The sequence below is a fragment of the Oncorhynchus keta genome, chromosome 27, assembly GCF_023373465.1.
Source record: "Oncorhynchus keta strain PuntledgeMale-10-30-2019 chromosome 27, Oket_V2, whole genome shotgun sequence".
Taxonomy (NCBI): Eukaryota; Metazoa; Chordata; class Actinopteri; order Salmoniformes; family Salmonidae; genus Oncorhynchus; species Oncorhynchus keta.
Genome location: NC_068447.1, coordinates 41,030,311 through 41,050,389, shown reverse-complemented (window position 1 = coordinate 41,050,389; position 20,079 = coordinate 41,030,311). Strand labels below are relative to the sequence as shown.

Here is a 20,079-nt window from a genome sequence, read left to right as displayed (position 1 = left end):
GAGAGATTGAATATGTCCGTAAACACTCCAGCCAGCTGGTCTGCACATGCTCTGAGGACATGGCTAGGGATGCCGTCTGGGCCAGCAGCCTTGCGAGGGTCAACACGCTTAAATGTCTTACTCAAGTCGGCCACGGAGAACGAGAGCCCACAGTCCTTGGGAGCGGGCCACGTTCGATCCTCAAAGCAGCTGAAGAAGGTGTTTTGCTTGTCTGGGAGCAAGATGTCAGGGTCCACGACGTGGCTGGTTTTCCCTTTGTAATCCGTGATTGTATACATTCCGTTGTCAACAAAACAATCTCTATCCTCTATCTTGTTAAGTGTGTTCAGGTGTGTTGGCCAAATAGGTGTGGCCAATTAGTGAATTACTGAACACAATTAACAAGATGGAGGGCTATGGAAGAAATTGTACTTTTACCCCTTTTTCTCCCCAATTTCAAATCAAATTGTATTTGTCACTTGCGCCTAGTACAACTGGTGTAGACCTTACAGTGAAATGCTTACTTACAAGCACTTAACCAACAATGCAGTTCCAGAAATAGAGTTAAGAAAATATTTACAAAATAAACAAAAGTAAAAAATAAAAAGTAACACAATAAATTGACAATAACGAGGCTATATACAGGGGGTACAGTTACCGAGTCAACCGGGGGTACAGGTTAGTCAAGGTGATTTGTACATGTAAGTAGGGGTAAAGTGACTATGCATAGATAATAAACACCGATTAGCAGCAGTGTAAAAACAGAGGGGTGGAGGGGGGGCATTTGATTAATTGTTCAGCAGTCTTATGGCTTGGCGGTAGAAGCTGTTAAGGAGCCTTTTTGACCTAGACTTGGTGCTCTGGTGCCGTTTGTTGTGAGGTAGCAGAGAGAAAAGTCTATGACTTGGTTGACTGGAGTCTAAACAAGTTTTGGGGCCTTCCTCTGTTCTTCGTGATATAATTGGTAGTTACAGTCTTGTCTCATCGCTGCAACAAGGAAATCCTGTCCGGCCAAACCCTCCCCTAACCTGGACGACGCTGGGCCAATTGTGCACCACCTTATGGGTCTGCCGGTCACAGCCATCTGTGACACAGCATGGGATAGAACATGGGGCTGTAGTGACGGCTCAAGCACTGTGATGCAGTGCCTTAGCCCGCTGCGCCACTTGGGAATGGAATGTTTTCTAAATGTTCTGAGAACATGACTGTAAATCGAACCATGAGGAAGCGTTATGCTGAAGTACTGAAATTCCCACCTAAGAAACATATGTGCTCGCTGGGTATCCTGCACCAAGGTTGTATGCAAAAATCAGGGTTTCCCAAAGTCGGTCCTGGGGCCCACCCTGGGTGCACGTTTTGGTTTTTGCTCTAGTACTACACAGCCGATTACAATAATCAAAGCTTGAGTTGGTTATTCGAATCAGCAGTCTAGTGCTAGGGAAAAAAACAAAACGTGGACCAGGACCGACATCGGGAAACCCTGTGCAATAGGACAACCACACTCTCACCAAGCTCTAAGAAACACATGGTTCTCAGAACGTTATGTGATAATGTTACGTGTTGGGGTGGGAGGTAGCCTGGCAGGTAGGAGCGCTGGGCCACGGTCACACTGACCTCAGTGGCACCCTACTCCCCACCTAGTGCACTAGTTTTGACCAGGGCAAAAAATATGTTGCACTAAATGGGGGAAAAGGGTGCCATTTGGGACATAGGCAGCCCCACAGCCATCAAGGCTTTCCTGCCCTGCTCTGCACCACCAAGTCCCACCCCCATTTCTTAGGATGTCCTGTCAACTCTGGCTCTGAGGGGACAGGACAGGGGGATGAATGAGGGGAGGAAAAGGCTTCATCTAGCCTGCCTCAACTAAGCACAGATTCTCCAGGACCCCAGAGCCAGTACGGTCTTCTTGCTCCTCCAAGCCACAGCTAGCTTCCCAAGCAGGCAGACCAAGAAAAGCGCCTGCCCTGAGGGACCTTCCCTCACCACCCATCATCTATTGCCAGGCACTCCGCTTCGCAGCACATCAGGATACTGTATGTATGACTGTATTGCTTCCTCCTGTTCTTCACCTCTAGTAGAATTTGCAATGATTTGAGTTTAGACTTGTGAGTGATATATGAACATTTTAATTTGTGAATATGAATATTTATTAATGTTTATTATTTCATTCTCTCATTACACTATACACAAAGTAATGTATTCATGCATTTTGTTGCTATATTATTATGATTACTAAAGAGGAAAACAGAAGATAGTATATGCATACCATAGTGTCTGATATTTTCTCAGGTACTGTGCCTTCAAAAGGTATTCTCACCTCTTTACTTTATCCAAATTTAGTTGGATTCGATTTAGATTTGAGACACACAGGATCCCATAATGCCAAAGTGGAATTATGTTTTTGGAATTTTTGACAAATACATTTAAAATGAAAAGCTGAAATATCTTGAGTCAATAAGTATTTAACCCCTTTGTGATGGCAAGCCGGAATAAATTCAGGAGTATACATGTGCTTAACAAATCACATAATAAGGTGCATGGGCATAATAAGGTGCATGTGTTCAGTAATAGTGTTTAACATGTTTTTTTTTTTTATGACTACCTCATCGCTGTACCCTACACATACAATTATCTGTAAGGTCCCTCAGTTGAGCAGTGAATTTTAAACACAGATTTAACCATAAAGACCAGGGAGGTTTTCCAATGCCTTTCCAAGAAGGGCACCTACTGGTAGATAAAATAAACAAATAAAAAAGCAGACATTGAATATCCCTTTGAGCATGGTGAAGTTATTAATTACACTTTGGATGGTGTATCAATACACCAATTCACTACAAAGACACAGGCGACCTTCCTAACTCAGTTTCCAGAGAGGAAGGAAACCACTCAGGGATTTCACCATGAGGCCAATGGTGACTTTAAAACAGTTGCAGAATTTCATAGCTGTGGTAGGAGAAAACTGAGGATGAATCAACAACGTTGTAGTTACTCCACAATACTAACCTGATTGATACTGTAGAGTGAAAAGAAGGAAGCTTGTACAGAATTAAAATATTCCAAAACATGCATCCTGTTTTTAAAAAGGCACTAAAGTAATACTGCAAAACATGTGGCAAAGCAATTCACTTTTTGTCCTGAATACAAAGTGTTATGTTTTGGGCAAATCCAATACAACGTATTACTGAGTGCCACACTCCATATTTTCAAGAATACTTGTGATTGTTAAGAACTGGGATAAAGAATAAACAAAATGGTGCTAAGTGCAGACAAAATCCTAGAGGAAAACCTGTTTCAGTCTGCCTTCCACCAGACACTGGGAAATTAATTCACCTTTCAGCAGGACAATAACCTAAAACACAAGGACAAATCTACACCGGAGTTTCATACCAAGAAGTCAGTGAGTGCTCCTGAGTGTTTAAAGTTTTTAGTATTTCTCTACATCTGCTAAATATCTGTGTGCGACCAATAACATTTGATTTGATTTGACTTGAATCTACTTGAAAATCAATGGAAAGACCTAAAAATGGTTGTCTAGCAATGATCAACAACCAATTTGACAGAGCTTGAAGAATTTTGAAAAGATTCTTGAAAAGAGACACCCCCAGAAAGACTCACAGCTGTAATCACTGCCAAAGGTCATTCTACAAAGTATTGAGACAGCTGTGGAAATACTTATGTAAATGAGATATTTCTGTATTTCATTTTCAAAGAATTTGCCAACATTTCTAAAAACATGTTTTCACTTTGTCATGATGGGATATTGTTTGTTGCTGGGTGATAATTAAGGCTGTAACACGACAACATGTCGAATAAGTCAAGGGGTATGAATACTCTATGAAGGCACTGTAGATTTAAAAATGATTCATGACAATTCTATGGCGAGAAATGCTCCTCACATCTCATCTTTGTAGGCTACATTAGCAAACTCATAAACAAGCCAGAAATCCATGTTTGAACAATCCATGTCCTCCACTGCTTACGTTATGTAACGTCGGACTATTAACTGATTAGCCCAATACTAAACTCCTAACACAGCTAACAATTTCCTCTGCATTCAACAGACCATGAACGAACACGACTTCCACAACTCCTCGTTTAATTTCTTCAATGGCACACCGTGGTTCGTCTACGAGTGCACCATCAGTCTGGATAAGGACTATCGGCGGATCGCCTTGTTCCTTCTCTACCTGCTGCTGTTCATGGTGGGGCTGGCTGAGAACACCTTGGTGGTGTGGGTCAACTGGCGCCGGCGCCACTCGGCCAACGGCGTCTTGTTCTGTGTCATCAACGTGAGCCTGTCGGACCTGATGGTGGTTCTGATGATGCCCTTCTTCATGCTGGAGGTCACCATGGACAAGGTGTGGCTGTGGGGCCGCTTCCTGTGTAAAGCCACCCACCTCATCTACACAGTCAACTTCTACAGCAGCTCCTTCTTCCTGGCCTTCATGACCCTGGAGCGCTACCTGTCCCTGTCCAGGCCCTCGTCTCCCGCTTGCTTCCCCGTGGCCAGGCGTCGCCGCTGGCTGCTCTGTGGTGCTCTGTGGTTCTTCTCCCTGTTCCTGGCTCTGCTGGAGAACTTCCACGTGGACCTGCTGGAGTGGGACGAGCCCGGCTGCTACATGCTGCCAGACTACATTGAGTGGTTCGTCTCCATATCCTTCCTCTGCCTCATCTTCCAGTTCCTGGTCCCGGTCTCTGTCATCGTCACCTGTAACGTGCTGATCGCCCGAGCGGTTCGCTCCGCTCCAGACGTGCAGGGAAGACGGGATGTGTGGCTGGTGCATGTGTACTCCCTTGTGTTTGTCCTCTGCTGGCTGCCGTACCACATGGTCATGTTCCTGATAATGGTGGATGATATGGACCCTCACGTGTTCAGCTGCAACACAGTGGAGGTGCTCTACTTCTCCTTCAGTGTGGTCCAGTGCCTTTCCCTCTTCCATTGCATCGCCAACCCAGTCCTCTACAACTTTCTCAGCAAGAGCTTCCGCAACAACCTGATCAATGCTGTGGTCCACTATACACCCAGGGAGGACCCAGGAGGGTTGAATCCCCAAGAAACTGCACCCAAAGCAGGAGGACCAGGCACAGGGAAGAAGGAACGCAAGCTTAGCAACATGAGTACCAGCCATTCTGACGTTGCTGCCTCGTAGAAAAAGGAAGCATCACAGTGTCACATTGAGACTTAACTAGCCATCATCACTGAAGGACAATGGAGGAAAGGAAAAAAATCACTTCAGAACTGTTACTGAAGCGTGTGCTGCTTTCACAGGCTAAAAGACAGGGCACAAGACACAAAGCCTCCTAATAGTCTTTGCTGTTTATGACTTGAGTCCAGATTGTCCACCCTACTTCCAAAGGTTGCACTTGCACACTCCCTGTCATGGATTTTTAAGCATTTGATTAGTGTAAGCATTGCCTGGAGGGAGTTTCCATCATTGTTAAATCCAAGACAGGGAGTGTGCAAGTGTGCACTTTTGGAGAAGTGTGGAGATTAGGGATGCAGCCTTGGTCACTAAGCAATAGTCATGTAAATTATAGGCTGACAAACACTCAGTGTTTTTCAGCCCATCAATGTTGTAAACAGAGGAAGGAAGGAAACATTTACAGATTTCTTTCCATCTTTAAACTCCCACAGGAACTTATGGCACCAATGTCTAGGAACTTCTGGAGGACAGAATTGCAGTCATTACGTCACAGGTTGAAGAGGAATGCTTCCTCGCAAACAAACATTTCTCTGTGCAACACAGATAAGATTGATCCTTATAACTACTGAGCATTAAAAAAACTTTGTAAAAATGTTGAACTGTAACAGATAAATGTTAAACAATTTTGATTACACAAACATATATACACATCTTAATTTCCACACAGTGACATCCATATTTAACAAATGTTCTGATTGTATTTGACTATATATTTTTAAAGCTACTAAATTTGTAAATGTGTTGGATGCTGAATGACGTCGTCACCTGTTACATTCAATAAACGTATTTCAAACAGAAAGATTGTGTATTATTAAAGTCAAAAGCTTGTCCTTTTGATGACTTCTCAATAGGGACAACACTATGAACATCTCTTAGTATTACTATATGGGTTGGTATCCTGCTATCCCAAAGGAGATTCTCCACTGAGCTTGCTTTTTAGTCCAGGACTGAGCTTATTCTGTCTGGGAAACTAACCAAAAAAATGGAATAACTTTTTATTGTGTGGTAATAAATACACAAAATCCAAATTCTTTTAGTTGAATACCGGGCCTGTGTTTGCTTTCACTGGGAAGTCCAGAGGGAAAGGGTCCCTTGGTTTAATGATGTTGACATGATGATCAGTGGAGGGAGGAAAGACATAGGTGTCCCTCCGCATATGGCACAATGGGAGGAAGCAGCCTACCTAGAGCAGAACAGGGTTCTAGTTTAAAAGGTCACCTATCCCTGAGGCAGGAACTAGATAAATGCTTTCAATTGTGCATAACTGCAGTTGCATCATTAAAATGTGATGACGAAGGTAGTATTCTGTGGCAGTGGACATCATAACATATTAAATGCAATGAAGAAGAATCAAGCCTAGGTCTAAACGTTACAAGATAATGGGATTCTCAAAACATTTTTCTGTTGACCTTATTCTTTACAGAACAAGAAACGACACTGAACACAAATATAAATGCAATATACAACAATGTCAAAGATTTGACCGAGTTACAGTTCATATAAGGAAATCAGTCAAATTAAAGAAATTCATTAGGCCCTAATCTATGGAGTTCACATGACTGGGAATACAGACATGCGTCTGTCTGTTGGTCATAGATACCTTTTAAAAAAAGAGTTGATCAAGCTGTCATTTGTGTCCTGTGGAATGTTGTCCCACTCTTCAATGGCTGTGCGAAGTGGCTGGATATTGGCGGGAACTGGAACACGCTGTTGTACACATCAATCCAGAGCATCCCAAACATGCTCAATGGGTGACATGTAATTGAGCATGCTGAAACATAAGGTGATGGCGGTGGATGAATGGCACGACAATGGGCCTCAGGGTCTCATTACGGTATCTCTGTGCATTCAAAATGCCAACGATAAAATAAAAATGCAATTGTGTTCGTTATCCGTAGCTTATGCCTGCCTGCACATACCATAACCCCACCGCCACCATGGGGCACTCTGTTCACACTGTTAAACAGCCACCACTAACATTGAGTGGCTGCTGCCAACACACTGTCATTGACACTGACCCAACTCCAGCCACTTTAATAATGGGAATTGATGGGAAATGATGTAAATATATCACTAGCCACTTTAAACAATGCTACCTTATATAATGTTACTTACCCTACATTATTCATCTCATATGCATACGTATATACTGTACTCTATATCATCGACTGCATCCTTATGTAATACATGTATCACTAGCCACTTTAACTATGCCACTTTGTTTACTTTGTCTACATACTCATCTCATATGTATATACTGTACTCGATACCATCTACTGTATGCTGCCCTGTACCATCACTCATTCATATATCCTTATGTACATATTCTTTATCCCCTTACACTGTGTATAAGACAGTAGTTTTGGAATTGTTAGTTAGATTACTTGTTGGTTATCACTGCATTGTCGGAACTAGAAGCACAAGCATTTCGCTACACTCGCATTAACATCTGCTAACCATGTGACAAATAGAATTTCATTTGATTTGAACAGAGTGGCCATCGAAGGTGAGCATTTGTCCACTGAAGTCGGTTACCACGCCAAACTGCAGTCAGGTCAAGACCCCGGTGAGGATGACGAGCACGCAGATGAGCTTCCCTGAAACAGTTTCTGACAGTTTGTGCAGAAATTCTTTGGTTGTGCAAACCCACAGTTCCATCAGCTGTCCGGGTGGCTGGTCTCAGACGATCCCGCAGGGGAAGAAGCCAGATGTGAAGATTCTGGTTTGGAGTAGTTACACGTAGTCTGCGGTTCTGTGGCCGATTGGACGTACTGCCAAATTCTCTAAAATTATGTTGGAGGCAGTTTATGGTAGCGAAATGAACATTAAATTCTATGGCAACAGCTCTCCTGGACATTGCTGCAGTCAGCATGCCAATTGCACTCTCCCTCAAAACTTGATACATCTGTGGCACTGTGTTGTGTGACAAAAATGCACATTTTAGAGTGGCCTTTTATTGTCCACAACAAGGTGCAGCTGTGTAATGATCATGCTGTTTAATCAGCTTCTTGATATGCCACACCTGTCAGTTGGACAGATGATCTTGGCAAAAGAGAAATGCTCACCAACAGGGATGTAAACATATTTGTGCACAAAATCTGAGAGAAATAAGCTTTTTGTGAGTATGGAACATTTCTGGAAACTTTTATTTCACGGGACCAACACTTTACATGTTGCATTTATATTTTTGTTCAGTATAGATAATGGAAAATGTTCATAGTTTGCACTAAAAAAGTACATACAAATAACAATTAAAAAACAGCATTAATTGAATAAAACATTTCATAATGAGGTAAGACACCAAATAGAACACAAACACGAGTTACGTTTAAACATCAAATCCAAAGTATGCAAGTCTACAGAGCATAATGTGGTGCTTTTGAAATGCTGGAAGCCACCGTTTGTTTAGTTCATATCATCTGATCACTAATACATACAGTCTACATGAACCACAGTATCATGTTTGTTTTGTTCATATCATCTGATCACTAATACATACAGTCTACATGGACCACAGTATCATGTTTGTTTTGTTCATATCATCTGATCACTAATACATACAGTCTACATGAACCACAGTATCATGTTTGTTTTGTTCATATCATCTGATCACTAATACATACAGTCTACATGAACCACAGTATCATGTTTGTTTTGTTCATATCATCTGATCACTAATACATACAGTCTACATGGACCACAGTATCATGTTTGTTTTGTTCATATCATCTGATAACTAATACATACAGTCTACATGAATCACAGTATCATGTTTGTTTTGTTCATATCATCTGATCACTAATACATACAGTCTACATGAACCACAGTATCATGTTTGCATTATAAATAGTCTATCACTAAAGAAGTAAAATGCTTGGAGGAAAACATACCTAAATGGTTGCCAAGGGAACTGATACATTAAGGCCACATTCATTGGTTGCAAAGTACAGTATGACTGGTCAGGTACACTTACTGGTCCAATGCAGCTGTTTTTTAAAATCTCAATATCAAATAATTTCTGGGTAACAATGAAGTAACTTACTGTGATTCTTTTCAATTAAAATGGTAAAAAAAATAACTAAAATAGCTTCTTAGCAAAGAACAATTTCACAAGCAATAACTTTGCTAGGACTGTCTGAGGGGAACACTGAAAAGTAGTAGTAATTGGCAGAGAGGTTTGGAACTTTTTCTTATTGGTCTATTAAGTAATTTACCGTCTGGTGATGTCACCAGGCAGGCAAAAACTCCATCCCACTAAAACAGGCTGGAATTTCAGGTCGTCTTTTCACAACCATAATTGTCCCAATTTCACAGTATTATTCCAACAACATGATGTGGAAATATATATAAAACACAGGGATATCACGTTTTTGACTGCACTGGGCCTTTAACGCTTGGTGCAGTGGTAAATATAGTGTTTCACTCAGACAGACACAGACGGTCCATCATGCGTTTCATATATAAATGAATACCTGGTGCTTAACTGACAGAAAAACAACACTTTTTGTAAAGCAGAGTAATAGTACACTTGGGAAAATGTTTGACTGCAATTTAGGAAAATCCAACTGACTTGAAGACAGCTTGCAAACAGTAAACGGTAATAAGTCCTTCCATAGACAACAGTGCATACACTGCCATCAAGTGGCTAAACTACTTCCAAGGAAGATGTCCTTTACGCTATGCTACAAAACAGGTCTCTTCCATCCAAAACACCATCTCAAACACAGACATAAAACAAGTTAAATGCATTCTACAAGTCTATAGATAAGGCTCACAAGCAGAGAGAAAGAGAGAGAGAGAAGAGGAGGAGCATGACAGACCAGCTCAAAGACAAAAAAAGACGTGGGAAATAAAAGTGAAAGCGAGATGAAGGCAGAAGGACACCAGAGGAGTAGCTGATCAGGTGTCCAGGGCGGGGAGGGGTTCTTTGGAGTGGTCATTGTACATGAAGGTCTGCTCTATGTTGAAGTCTGGAGGCAGGTGGTCCTTGTGGATCTCCATGTGGGAGGACACCAGCTTGAGCGTGGAGAAATACAGGCCGCAGACAGTGCAGCGGTACATGAGCGCCCCGGCGTGGGTCTTCAGGTGGCAGATCATGGTGGAGCGGCCTCGGAAGAACCTCAGGCACACCTTGCACTGGTACGGCTTCTCCCCAGTGTGAATGCGCAGGTGGTAGGTGAACTCGCCAGAGTGGGCGAAGCGTTTGCCGCAGAAGCGACAGCGGTACCATTTCCCCCGGGGATTAGCGGCGCCCATGCCCGACCCACCCATGCTAGAGCAGTTTCCATTGGACAGGAGGCCTGCGGAGAAGCCAGATGCCAAGGCCCCCTGAAGCTGCTTGTCTGAGAGGCGGAAGGAGCCCATCCCCAGGTCTAAGCCCATGTTGCCAAGCTTCCCCAGGCTGCCAGCCTCGAGGGGTGAGGAGCAGGAGTACTCCAGCTGGTCAGCCTTACGTTTCCCTGTCCACCCCTGACTGCCCTGTCCCTGGGGCTTCGTCTCATTGGTGTGAAAACTCAGGTGGTACTGGAAGGCTGTGCCAGAGCGGAAGGTCTGTGGGCATAAGAAGCAACGAAGCTCCTCCTCTCCCTCTGCCCCGGCTGCTTTATGAGCCCTCATGGCCTCTCTGTCAGTTTCTGCCTCCTCGGCATGCAGGGCCATGTGTCTGTCCAGCAGAGGGCGATCCAGGAAGCCGCAGGCACAGAGGGGGCAGGAGTAGACTGGCAGGGAGAGGTGGGTGAGGGCGTGCCACAGCAGGGCACACAGGGAGGGCTGGGGTAACAGGCACACACCACAGCTCAGTGACTGGATAGACACATGACTCAGCAGGTGATCCCTGATGACCTGGTTGCAGGAGAGAGACAATACGATATGTCAACAATACAAGGAGGGACAACACACATCTTCAGGTGTCTTAGCCACTACAATGCAATAGGTATACTCTTGAGTTCAGTGAATTTGTTTGAGCGATGTCAGTCTATATTTCACCATTGCCATTAGACAAAACACGTGCCAAATCACCCAGGAAAAATGAAGCAAATCAAACCACACTGACCTGGAAATCCTTGGTGAGGGTTTTGTTACAGACGGCACACTGCAGCTCCCCATTGTGCCCCTGGGTGGCGGTGTGGAGCTGACTGGGGAGGGTGTACCGAGCAGCCGCCTGGCGTCTGTGGCGTACCAGCTTGGCCTGGCTGCAGAACTGGAGATGACACATGTCACAGGAGAACACCACATGGGACAGGGCGTGGGTGATGCTAGCCCCGCGGTCCCCGGGGAAAGATGCCCCACACACCCTGCAGGTCCCTGTCTCAGTGAGGTGGGTCTCCGCGTGGGCCCCCAGTGCAGCAGACTCCGTTAACAGTTCCATCCCACAGGCTTTACACGCCACCATACCCGACAACTGGCCAGGGTCCACTCCCTCTCTGCCAACCCCTGCTCCATTCTCCACACACACAAAGTCCTCATCTTCTTCCTCCTCCATGTAATTCTCGTCATCGCTCAGCTCAATGACATCTTCAGCCAGGGGTCTCCACTGGTCCTCTCCTCCGTCAGTGACTTCTTCGTCTCCCTGCACCTGCTCTCTCTTTTCCTCATTATCTTCTTCATTCTCCTCCCCTTCGAAGATGACCCCTGTCACCCCTGTGTGGCCAGAGCTAAGCCCACCCACCCCCCCAACTGCAGACTGTCCAGGGGGTCTCTAAAGGAGGAGGGGGCGCAGGGAGCCTCTACCCCACAGACCACCCTTCCCAGCTGGGCTGACGAGTCAGGGAAGGGGCAGGCGTCAGACACACATGGAGTTGGAGAACCAGCTCTACTCCCACTAGCTACCATCTGTTCCTCCTCACTGTTACCAACCCTGTCTCCCATCACCACCTCCACACCCTCCTCAGTCTTCAGCTGCAAGGGAAGGAGAAGTCCTGGGGTGGCCCCAACAGCTACAGTGGAGAGACTACCAACTGAACTCTGCTGATCTCCAGCCAGCTGTATCTGTTTGTCTTCGGCCATCTGTCCATAGCCCAGGTGAGACTGCTCATCCTCTGCTTTGAGAGGCAGGGACAGAGTGGCTGTGTGTCCACCACCCCGGCCCAGCCTGGCCACCCTGCTGCCCTGGGGGAGAGGGAGAGGTGATGGTGCTGACGCCGGGGTAGGAGCAGCCGAGGGACCGGCAGATGACGACAGAGAGGAACAAGATGCTGCAGACGACGAACACATTGATGACCCAGCTGCAGCAGCAACCATGTCAGAGTCCAGGTCTCCATCCGCCACACAGTCTGCAGACCCTGAGCCCAGCTGCTGCAGGTCAGGGAAGGTAGTGTGACAGGCTCTCACCAGCTCTCTCACCCCCAGTCTCTCTGCCAGATCATACAGCACCCCTACATCTATCAGGTCTGTGAAGATCTCTCCGGTGTAGATGAACGTCAGCACCTTCTCAAAGTTGGCCGGGGACACAAAGTCCAGAGAGTACGTTGTCTTAACTCCGGGTCCAGAGGTTCCGATCTGTTTCCCCCTACCTGAGAACAGGCTACGAAAGTGTGTCCCAGCGCAGGCGAGCACCGCACGGTGCACTGTGAAGGAGCGGTTCCCCACCTGGAGGATGACATCACAGAAGAGGCGGGAGAGACGGCAGTGATTGAGCTCGGTGAGGAGGCCGGCGGCATGGCCTAAGCCCTGCAGCCGTATCCTCATCCCTCCCTGGCAGTGTCACTCACAGCCTAGAGCCCAACTATGAGAAGATACAAGGGGGGTACTTAAGTAGTTTTGGGGGGAATATGTACTTCACTATTTACATTTTTGACAACTTTTACTTTAACTTCACTACATTCCAAAATAAAATACATTTTCCCTGACACCCAAAAGTACTTCTTACATTCTGAATGCTTAGTGAGACATAAAATGGTCAAATTCACAAGAGAACAACCCTGGTCATCCCTACTGCCTCTGATCTGGCAGACTCACAAAACACTTAATTTAATTTTGAAAACAAGAAAATTGTGCCACCTGGTTTGCTTAATATAAGGAATATTAAATTATTCACACTTTTGATACTTAAAGTATATTTTAGTAATTACATTTACTTTTGATACTTTCACTCTAGTAGTATTTTACTGGGTGACTTTCACTTTTACTTGTCATTTTCTGTGAACGTATCTTTACTTTTACTCACGTATGACAATTGGATACTTTTCCCACCACTGGTCATTGCCTAACTCATTCTGCAACAGTAACAGGACTAATAATAAACACTTTATTTTTGCAACGTCCAATAATAAGAGCCAATGAGTGATTGATTGGTTAGACTTGCAAAGGTGGAGTGCAGCTTTGTCGCGCACGTGCTCGTAAACCAACTATTTAATACGTATTTAACTAACATGCAATTATTAGAGATCGAATACATCAGAAACACCAATTGGTAAAAACTAAGGAAACGTTTAACCTTTTAAGTTTCACTGAATGCTAGTTTGCTAACGTTAGCTATAGCCTAGCAAGGTAGCTAGCTGCACGTCACAGTTTTCTACCAAATGCAAACATATCAACACCTTTCTACAAAGATGGATAACGCCGCTCATATGGCAAATAAAGTTATGTGTATAATATATTATTTACCAATAGAAGGTAGTATTTTCGACCATTTAGCTAACGTTTTCGCTAGCTTAAAGCCAGTAGTCGCATAACAATGACGTAAATAAAAGAAGGCCCCCAAACAGGAAGAGGCCAAGCGACAAAAATAAAACGAGAGGTTTTACTCTGTTTCCACTAGATAGTACAGCCACAAAGTCAAAATTATATCCTAAAAGTTTATGAAAACCAAAATGATATTTTTGGCCTTTAGGCATAAATTAAGCAGTGTGGTTGAGATTAGGGTTAAAGTTCTGGTTAGGTTTAAAAATCACATTTTAAGAAGATAAATTGTAGAAAGGCTATGTACAGGGGGTACCGGTACCGAGTTGTGTGGTGCATTTGGTTAGTCAAGGTAATTTGTACATGTACAGTCGTAGCCAAAAGCTTTGAGAATTACATATATTAATTTTCAAAGTTTGCTGCTTCAGTGTATTTAGATATTTTTGTCAGATGTTACTATGGAACACTGAAGTATAATTACAAGCATTGCTTAAGTGTCAAAGGCTTTTATTGACAATTACATGAAGTTGATACAAATGTATTTTTTGCAACATTTGCAATGTTGACCCTTTTTTTTTCAAAACCTCTGCAAGCTGCCCTGGCATGCTGTCAATTAACTTCTGGGCCACATCCTGACTGATGGCAGCTCATTCTTGCATAGTCAATGCTTGGAGTTTGTCTGAATTTGTGGGTTTTTGTTTGTCCACCTGCCACTTGGGGATTGACCACAAGTTCTCAATGGGATTAAGGTCTGGGAAGTTTCCTGGCCATGGACCCAAAATATCAATGTTTTGTTCCCCGAGCCACTTAGTTATCACTTTTGCCTTATGGCAAGGTGCTCCATCATGCTGGAAAATGCATTGTTCGTCACCAAACTGTTCCTGGATGGTTGGGAGAAGTTGCTCTCGAAGGATGTGTTGGTACCATTCTTTATTCATGGCTGTGTTCTTAGGCAAAATTGTGAGTGAGCCCACTCCCTTGGCTGAGATGCAACCCCACACATGAACGGTCTCAGGATGCTTTACTGTTGGCATGACACAGGACTGATGGTAGTGCTCACCTTGTCTTCTCCGGACAAGCTTTTTTCCAGATACCCCAAACAATAAAGAAAGAGGATTCATCAGAGAAAATGACTTTACCTCAGTCCTCAGCAGTCCAATCCCTGCACCTTTTGCAGAATATCAGTCTGTCCCTGATGTTTTTCCTGGAGACAAGTGGCTTCTTTGCTGCCCTTCTTGACACCAGGCCATCCTCCAAAAGTCTTTGCTTCACTGTGCGTGCAGATGCACTCAGCTGCCTGCTGCCATTCCTGAGCAAGCTCTGTTCTGGTGGTGCCCCGATCCCGCAGCTGAATCAACTTTAGGAGACAACGTTTGAACCGCTCTCCTTGAAGTTCTTGATGATTCGATGAATGGTTGATTTAGGTGCAATCTTACTGGCAGCAATATCCTTGCCTGTGAAGCCCTTTTTGTTCAAAGCAATGATAACGGCACGTGTTTCCTTGCAGGTAACCATGGATGACAGAGGAAGAACAATGATTCCAAGCAGCACCCTCATTTTGAAGCTTCCAGTCTGTTATTTGAACTCAATCGTGATGACAGAGTGATCTCCAGCCTTGTCCTCGTCAACACTCACACCTGTGTTAACGAGAGAATCACCGACATGATGTCAGCTGGTCCTTTTGTGGACCAGCTGACATCAGCTGACACAAAAAAGGAGAAAAGCAAAAAGCAGGAGAAAGGGGAAAACTGTTGGAAAACATACAAGACGAACTGACACAGGGGTAAATACACTGGGGAAAATAAGCGACACCTGGAGGGGGTGGAGACAATCACAGGGACAGGTGAAACAGATCAGGGCGTGACACTGTATTCTTAATTCATCAACATATTTCAAGAGTAAAGGCTATCCAAACCTGTTTTTATCGTTCATACATTTTTTCCTTACCTGAAAATTAACCTGGTCTATAAGCATTTCCTATTATTCTCTGCATAAATCCGAGACACTTAATTTAATATGATATGTTACGTTTCGTATGGTATGTATTCATTTGTGGGAGTCCATCAGCCATTTCATATGATATGTTATGAATTACAATTCGTATAATAGTGTAACGACCCTGGGTTTATAAGCGCGGAAATCGACTCTGCCGCACGAGCATGCTTTTGCGCCACAGTCGATAGTGTGCCGGACCTGGGCTCGAAGGTCGAGGGTTCGAGACCTGCTCCCTGCTGTTTCATTACAATATGTTACACATTTGCAAAATATGTTATGAATATGCAAAAAGTATGATATGTTACAAATTCTAGCTAGGTGGCTAACGTTAACAAGGCTAGGGGTTAAGGTTAGTGTTAAGTCTTTAGGAGTTAGGTTAAAATCAGGGGAAGGGTTAGCTAAAAGGGTTAAGGTTAGGGGAAAGGTTAGCTAACAGGCTAAGTAGTTGCAAAGTAACTTAAAAGTACTTTCATTTTTTGCCTTGAGTAACCATCTCTCTTATGTAACCATACCAACATAACATATCATACTAATTTCAGTATCTAGCATTTACATTTACATTTTACTCTAGATTATGAGACCAGGCTGCAAATAATTTGACAAAAATTATATTGGCCAGCAAGTGGGAGGGTTTTCAGCAGCAGTGGCATGTATTCATGGATTCCAATGGAAGCAAGGCTTCCCCAAAAAAAAAATCGCAGCACCCCCAACCCCAAACTACTTCCCACAGTTCTGGTTCTGGGTGGAGTTCTAAGAAATTAAGGTGTGGTGGAGGTGTGTACAGATAAGACGTATTCACAACAAAAAAAGTGTCAAGGGAAGCCAGTTTGGATTTGGCTTCACACCAATCAAGCCAAACATCATTGACAGAAAAAAATGGAATTGTTGCATTGTTGTCCTCTGGTGGCAAGCTAGTTAGCTAAAAATGTCAATTTTCTAAATTAGCTATGGACCGAGATAGGGATTTGGACTTAATTCTCCATACTTGCCAATGATTTAATGGGAATTCTGATCCAATCATGAATTCAAACATTGTGCATCTGGCCTGAAAGGATGGAAGATCAATGTGTAGCTAGGTGTAGTAGTAGGATAATGTTAACTAGATGGCTAATCATTGCCCATGAAAGGAAGTAAGGCCAGCAAGAAATAATTTTAGCCAGGCTAGCTTGGAACAACAAGAACTAAAAGCTTGTTCTCTATGACAAAGTTATAGACTGTTTCGGCAAAATGAAAGAAAAAAGGATGGCATTGGCATTTCTCTACAAGTGGGGTGAGTCAACATGTTTTTTTCTACTTACGCGCACACACACACACACACACACACACACACACACACACACACACACACACACACACACACACACACACACAGAGGAATCAGTACCACATGATATTTAGCTGACGTTGATTGGACTAAATTGTATTTGGAATCTTTTATTTGTCATTGTATTAGACTAAGTATGGGTAATTTAATGATGTTGAAGTTGAAGGTGCTGGAATAGTGGAGGCAGCTCCTGTTTCCTTTGTGACTTGTGGTAACTCTCCGGTGTTCTAAATTAATAGATGTTTAGTAGTCCAAAAATGTCAGAAACATTAACTTGATTGACCATGCTGTAGGTCATGTAACTGTTTGTTACATGCAATATGCTTTGTGGACTCCACCGGACAGACGTTGCTCTCCGGTTTTGTGATGAAACAAAGGTGAGGTTGAATTTATTCTGCCACAGTGTCTTCTTATTGTCTCGGCCTTTAGGCCTATATATCATGGTGGTAAGGCATATGAGATAACAGGTTAAACTGTTACTGTTCAGCTGTTGAATTACATGTATTCCACGCCTGCAAAGCCTGTTATGCACCTGCACAAGGTAAGCCTGAATATCAACTACTGACAAGTGCACAGGAAAGACGCTCGTAAACAACACAGCGTCATTTCCTAAGTCAGAATCAAGCCCTTATAGCGTCTGTGACTCCATTTTAAAGTAGTTAATTTGCTTCTTCTTCATTCTTCATCCAACTAATAGGAATCTCCATCCAGTTGACTACTTTAAAATGGAGATGGCCTCAATGGCGCTGCCCATGCTGTCACAGATGCTATAATCGCACACATACAAAGTCCTCTATCTATGTCTATGGCCTGTTGTTCACACACGTATCTGCCCTCTCGTTGGCTAAAATGGTCCCACCTGATCTCACCTCATCGGCGGACTGCAATAGCATCGAACAATCCCCGCGATATGCAACTGTTCAGGGAAGTCAGGAACCAATACACGCAGTCAGTCAGGAAAGCTAAGGCCAGCTTCTTCAGGCAGAAGTTTGCATCCTGTAGCTCCAACTCCAAAAAGTTCTGGGACACTGTGAAGTCCATGGAGAACAAGAGCACCTCCTCCCAGCTGCCCACTGCACTCAGGGAACACGGTCACCACCGACAAATCCATGATTATCGAAAACTTCAACAAGCATTTCTCAACGGCTGGCCATGCCTTCCGCCTGGCTACTCCTACCTCGGCCAACAGCTCCGGCCCCCCCGCAGCTCCTCGCCCAAGCCTCTCCAGGTTCCCCTTTACCCAAATCCAGATAACAGATGTTCAGAAAGAGCTGCAAAACCTGGACCCGTATAAATCAGCTGGGCTTGACAATCTGGACCCTCTATTTCTGAAACTATCCGCCGGCATTGTCGCAACCCCTATTACCAGCCTGTTCAACCTCTCTTTCATATCGTCTGAGATCCCCAAGGATTGGAAAGCTGCTGCAGTCATCCCCCTCTTCAAAGGGGGAGACACCCTGGACCCAAACTGTTACAGACCTATATCCATTCTGCCCTGCCTATCTAAGGTCTTCGAAAGCCAAGTCAACAAACAGGTCACTGACCATCTCGAATCCCACCGTACCTTCTCCGCTATGAAATCTGGTTTCCGAGCCGGTCACTGGTGCACCTCAGCCACACTCAAGGTACTAAATGACATCATAACCGCCATCGATAAAAGACAGTACTGTGCAGCCGTCTTCATCGACCTTGCCAAGGCTTTCGACTCTGTCAATCACCAGATTCTTATTGGCAGACTCAGTAGCCTCGGTTTTTCGGATGACTGCCTTGCCTGGTTCACCAATTACTTTGCAGACCGAGTTCAGTGTGTCAAATCGGAGGGCATGCTGTCCGGTCCTCTGGCAGTCTCTATGGGGGTGCCACAGGGTTCAATTCTCGGGCCGACTCTTTTCTCTGTATATATCAATGATGTTGGTCTTGCTGCGGGCGATTCCCTGATCCACCTCTACGCAGACGATACCATTCTATATACTTTCGGCCCGTCATTGGACACTGTGCTATCTAACCTCCAAACGTGCTTCAATGCCATACAACACTCCTTCCGTGGCCTCCGACTGCTCTTAAACGCTAGTAAAACCAAATGCATGCTTTTCAACCGATCGCTGCCTGCACCCGCATGCCCGATTAGCATCACCACACTGGATGGTTCCGACCTTGAATATGTGGACACCTATAAGTACCTAGGTGTCTGGCTAGACTGCAAACTCTCCTTCCAGACCCATATCAAACATCTCCAATCGAAAATCAAATCAAGAGTCGGATTTCTATTCCGCAACAAAGCCTCCTTCACTCACGCTGCCAAGCTTACCCTAGTAAAACTGACTATCCTACCGATCCTCGACTTCGGCGATGTCATCTACAAAATCGCTTCCAACACTCTATTCAGCAAACTGGATGCAGTTTATCACAGTGCCATCCGTTTTGTCACTAAAGCACCTTATACTACCCACCACTGCGACTTGTATGCTCTAGTAGGCTGGCCCTCGCTACATATTCGTCGCCAGACCCACTGGCTCCAGGTCATCTACAAGGCCATGCTAGGTAAAGCTCCGCCTTATCTCAGTTCACTGGTCACGATGGCAACACCCATCCGTAGCACGCGCTCCAGCAGGTGTATCTCACTGATCATCCCTAAAGCCAACACCTCATTCGGCCGCCTTTCGTTCCAGTACTCTGCTGCCTGTGACTGGAACGAATCGCGAAAATCGCTGAAGTTGGAGACTTTTATCTCCCTCACCAACTTTAAACATCAGCTATCTGAGCAGCTAACCGATCGCTGCAGCTGTACATAATCTATTGGTAAATAGCCCACCCATTTTCACCTACCTTATCCCCACAGTTTTTATTTATTTACTTTTCTGCTCTTTTGCACACCAATATCTCTACCTGTACATGATCATCTGATAATTTATCACTCCAGTGTTAATCTGCAATATTGTAATTATTCGCCTACCTCCT

At 44.4% G+C, this 20,079-nt stretch overlaps 2 protein-coding genes across 2 annotated transcripts; one reads left to right on the top strand and one right to left on the bottom strand.

Moving 5' to 3' along the window:
* The first annotated feature begins 1,778 nt into the window (after positions 1 to 1,778).
* On the top strand, positions 1,779 to 5,982 carry gpr182 (G protein-coupled receptor 182). The gene is made up of 2 exons (XM_035739137.2): positions 1,779 to 2,012; positions 4,041 to 5,982. The coding sequence occupies exon 2, from the start codon at positions 4,044 to 4,046 to the stop codon at positions 5,127 to 5,129; it is 1,086 nt and encodes a 361-aa protein (XP_035595030.1). The 5' UTR covers positions 1,779 to 2,012; positions 4,041 to 4,043; the 3' UTR covers positions 5,130 to 5,982.
* Positions 5,983 to 8,310: 2,328 nt separating this feature from the next.
* Positions 8,311 to 13,880, bottom strand: LOC118360065 (zinc finger and BTB domain-containing protein 39-like). The gene is made up of 4 exons (XM_052482596.1): positions 13,788 to 13,880; positions 11,847 to 12,906; positions 11,236 to 11,814; positions 8,311 to 11,024 (listed from the first exon to the last, which is right to left on the bottom strand). Exons 2-4 carry the CDS (start codon positions 12,867 to 12,869, stop codon positions 10,083 to 10,085), a joined length of 2,544 nt encoding a protein of 847 aa, XP_052338556.1. The 5' UTR covers positions 12,870 to 12,906; positions 13,788 to 13,880; the 3' UTR covers positions 8,311 to 10,082.
* Between the last annotated feature and the right edge of the window lie 6,199 nt (positions 13,881 to 20,079).

Coding starts and splice junctions, on each gene's coding strand:
- gpr182 (XM_035739137.2), top strand. CDS start 4,044: ATGAACGAACACGACTTCCACAACTCCTCGTTTAATTTCTTCAATGGC.
- LOC118360065 (XM_052482596.1), bottom strand. CDS start 12,869: ATGAGGATACGGCTGCAGGGCTTAGGCCATGCCGCCGGCCTCCTCACC. Junction 11,815..11,846: donor GTCTGCAGTTGGGGGGGTGG/GTGGGCTTAGCT, acceptor ACAGGGGTGACA/GGGGTCATCTTCGAAGGGGA. Junction 11,025..11,235: donor CCCTCACCAAGGATTTCCAG/GTCAGTGTGGTT, acceptor TCCTGCAACCAG/GTCATCAGGGATCACCTGCT.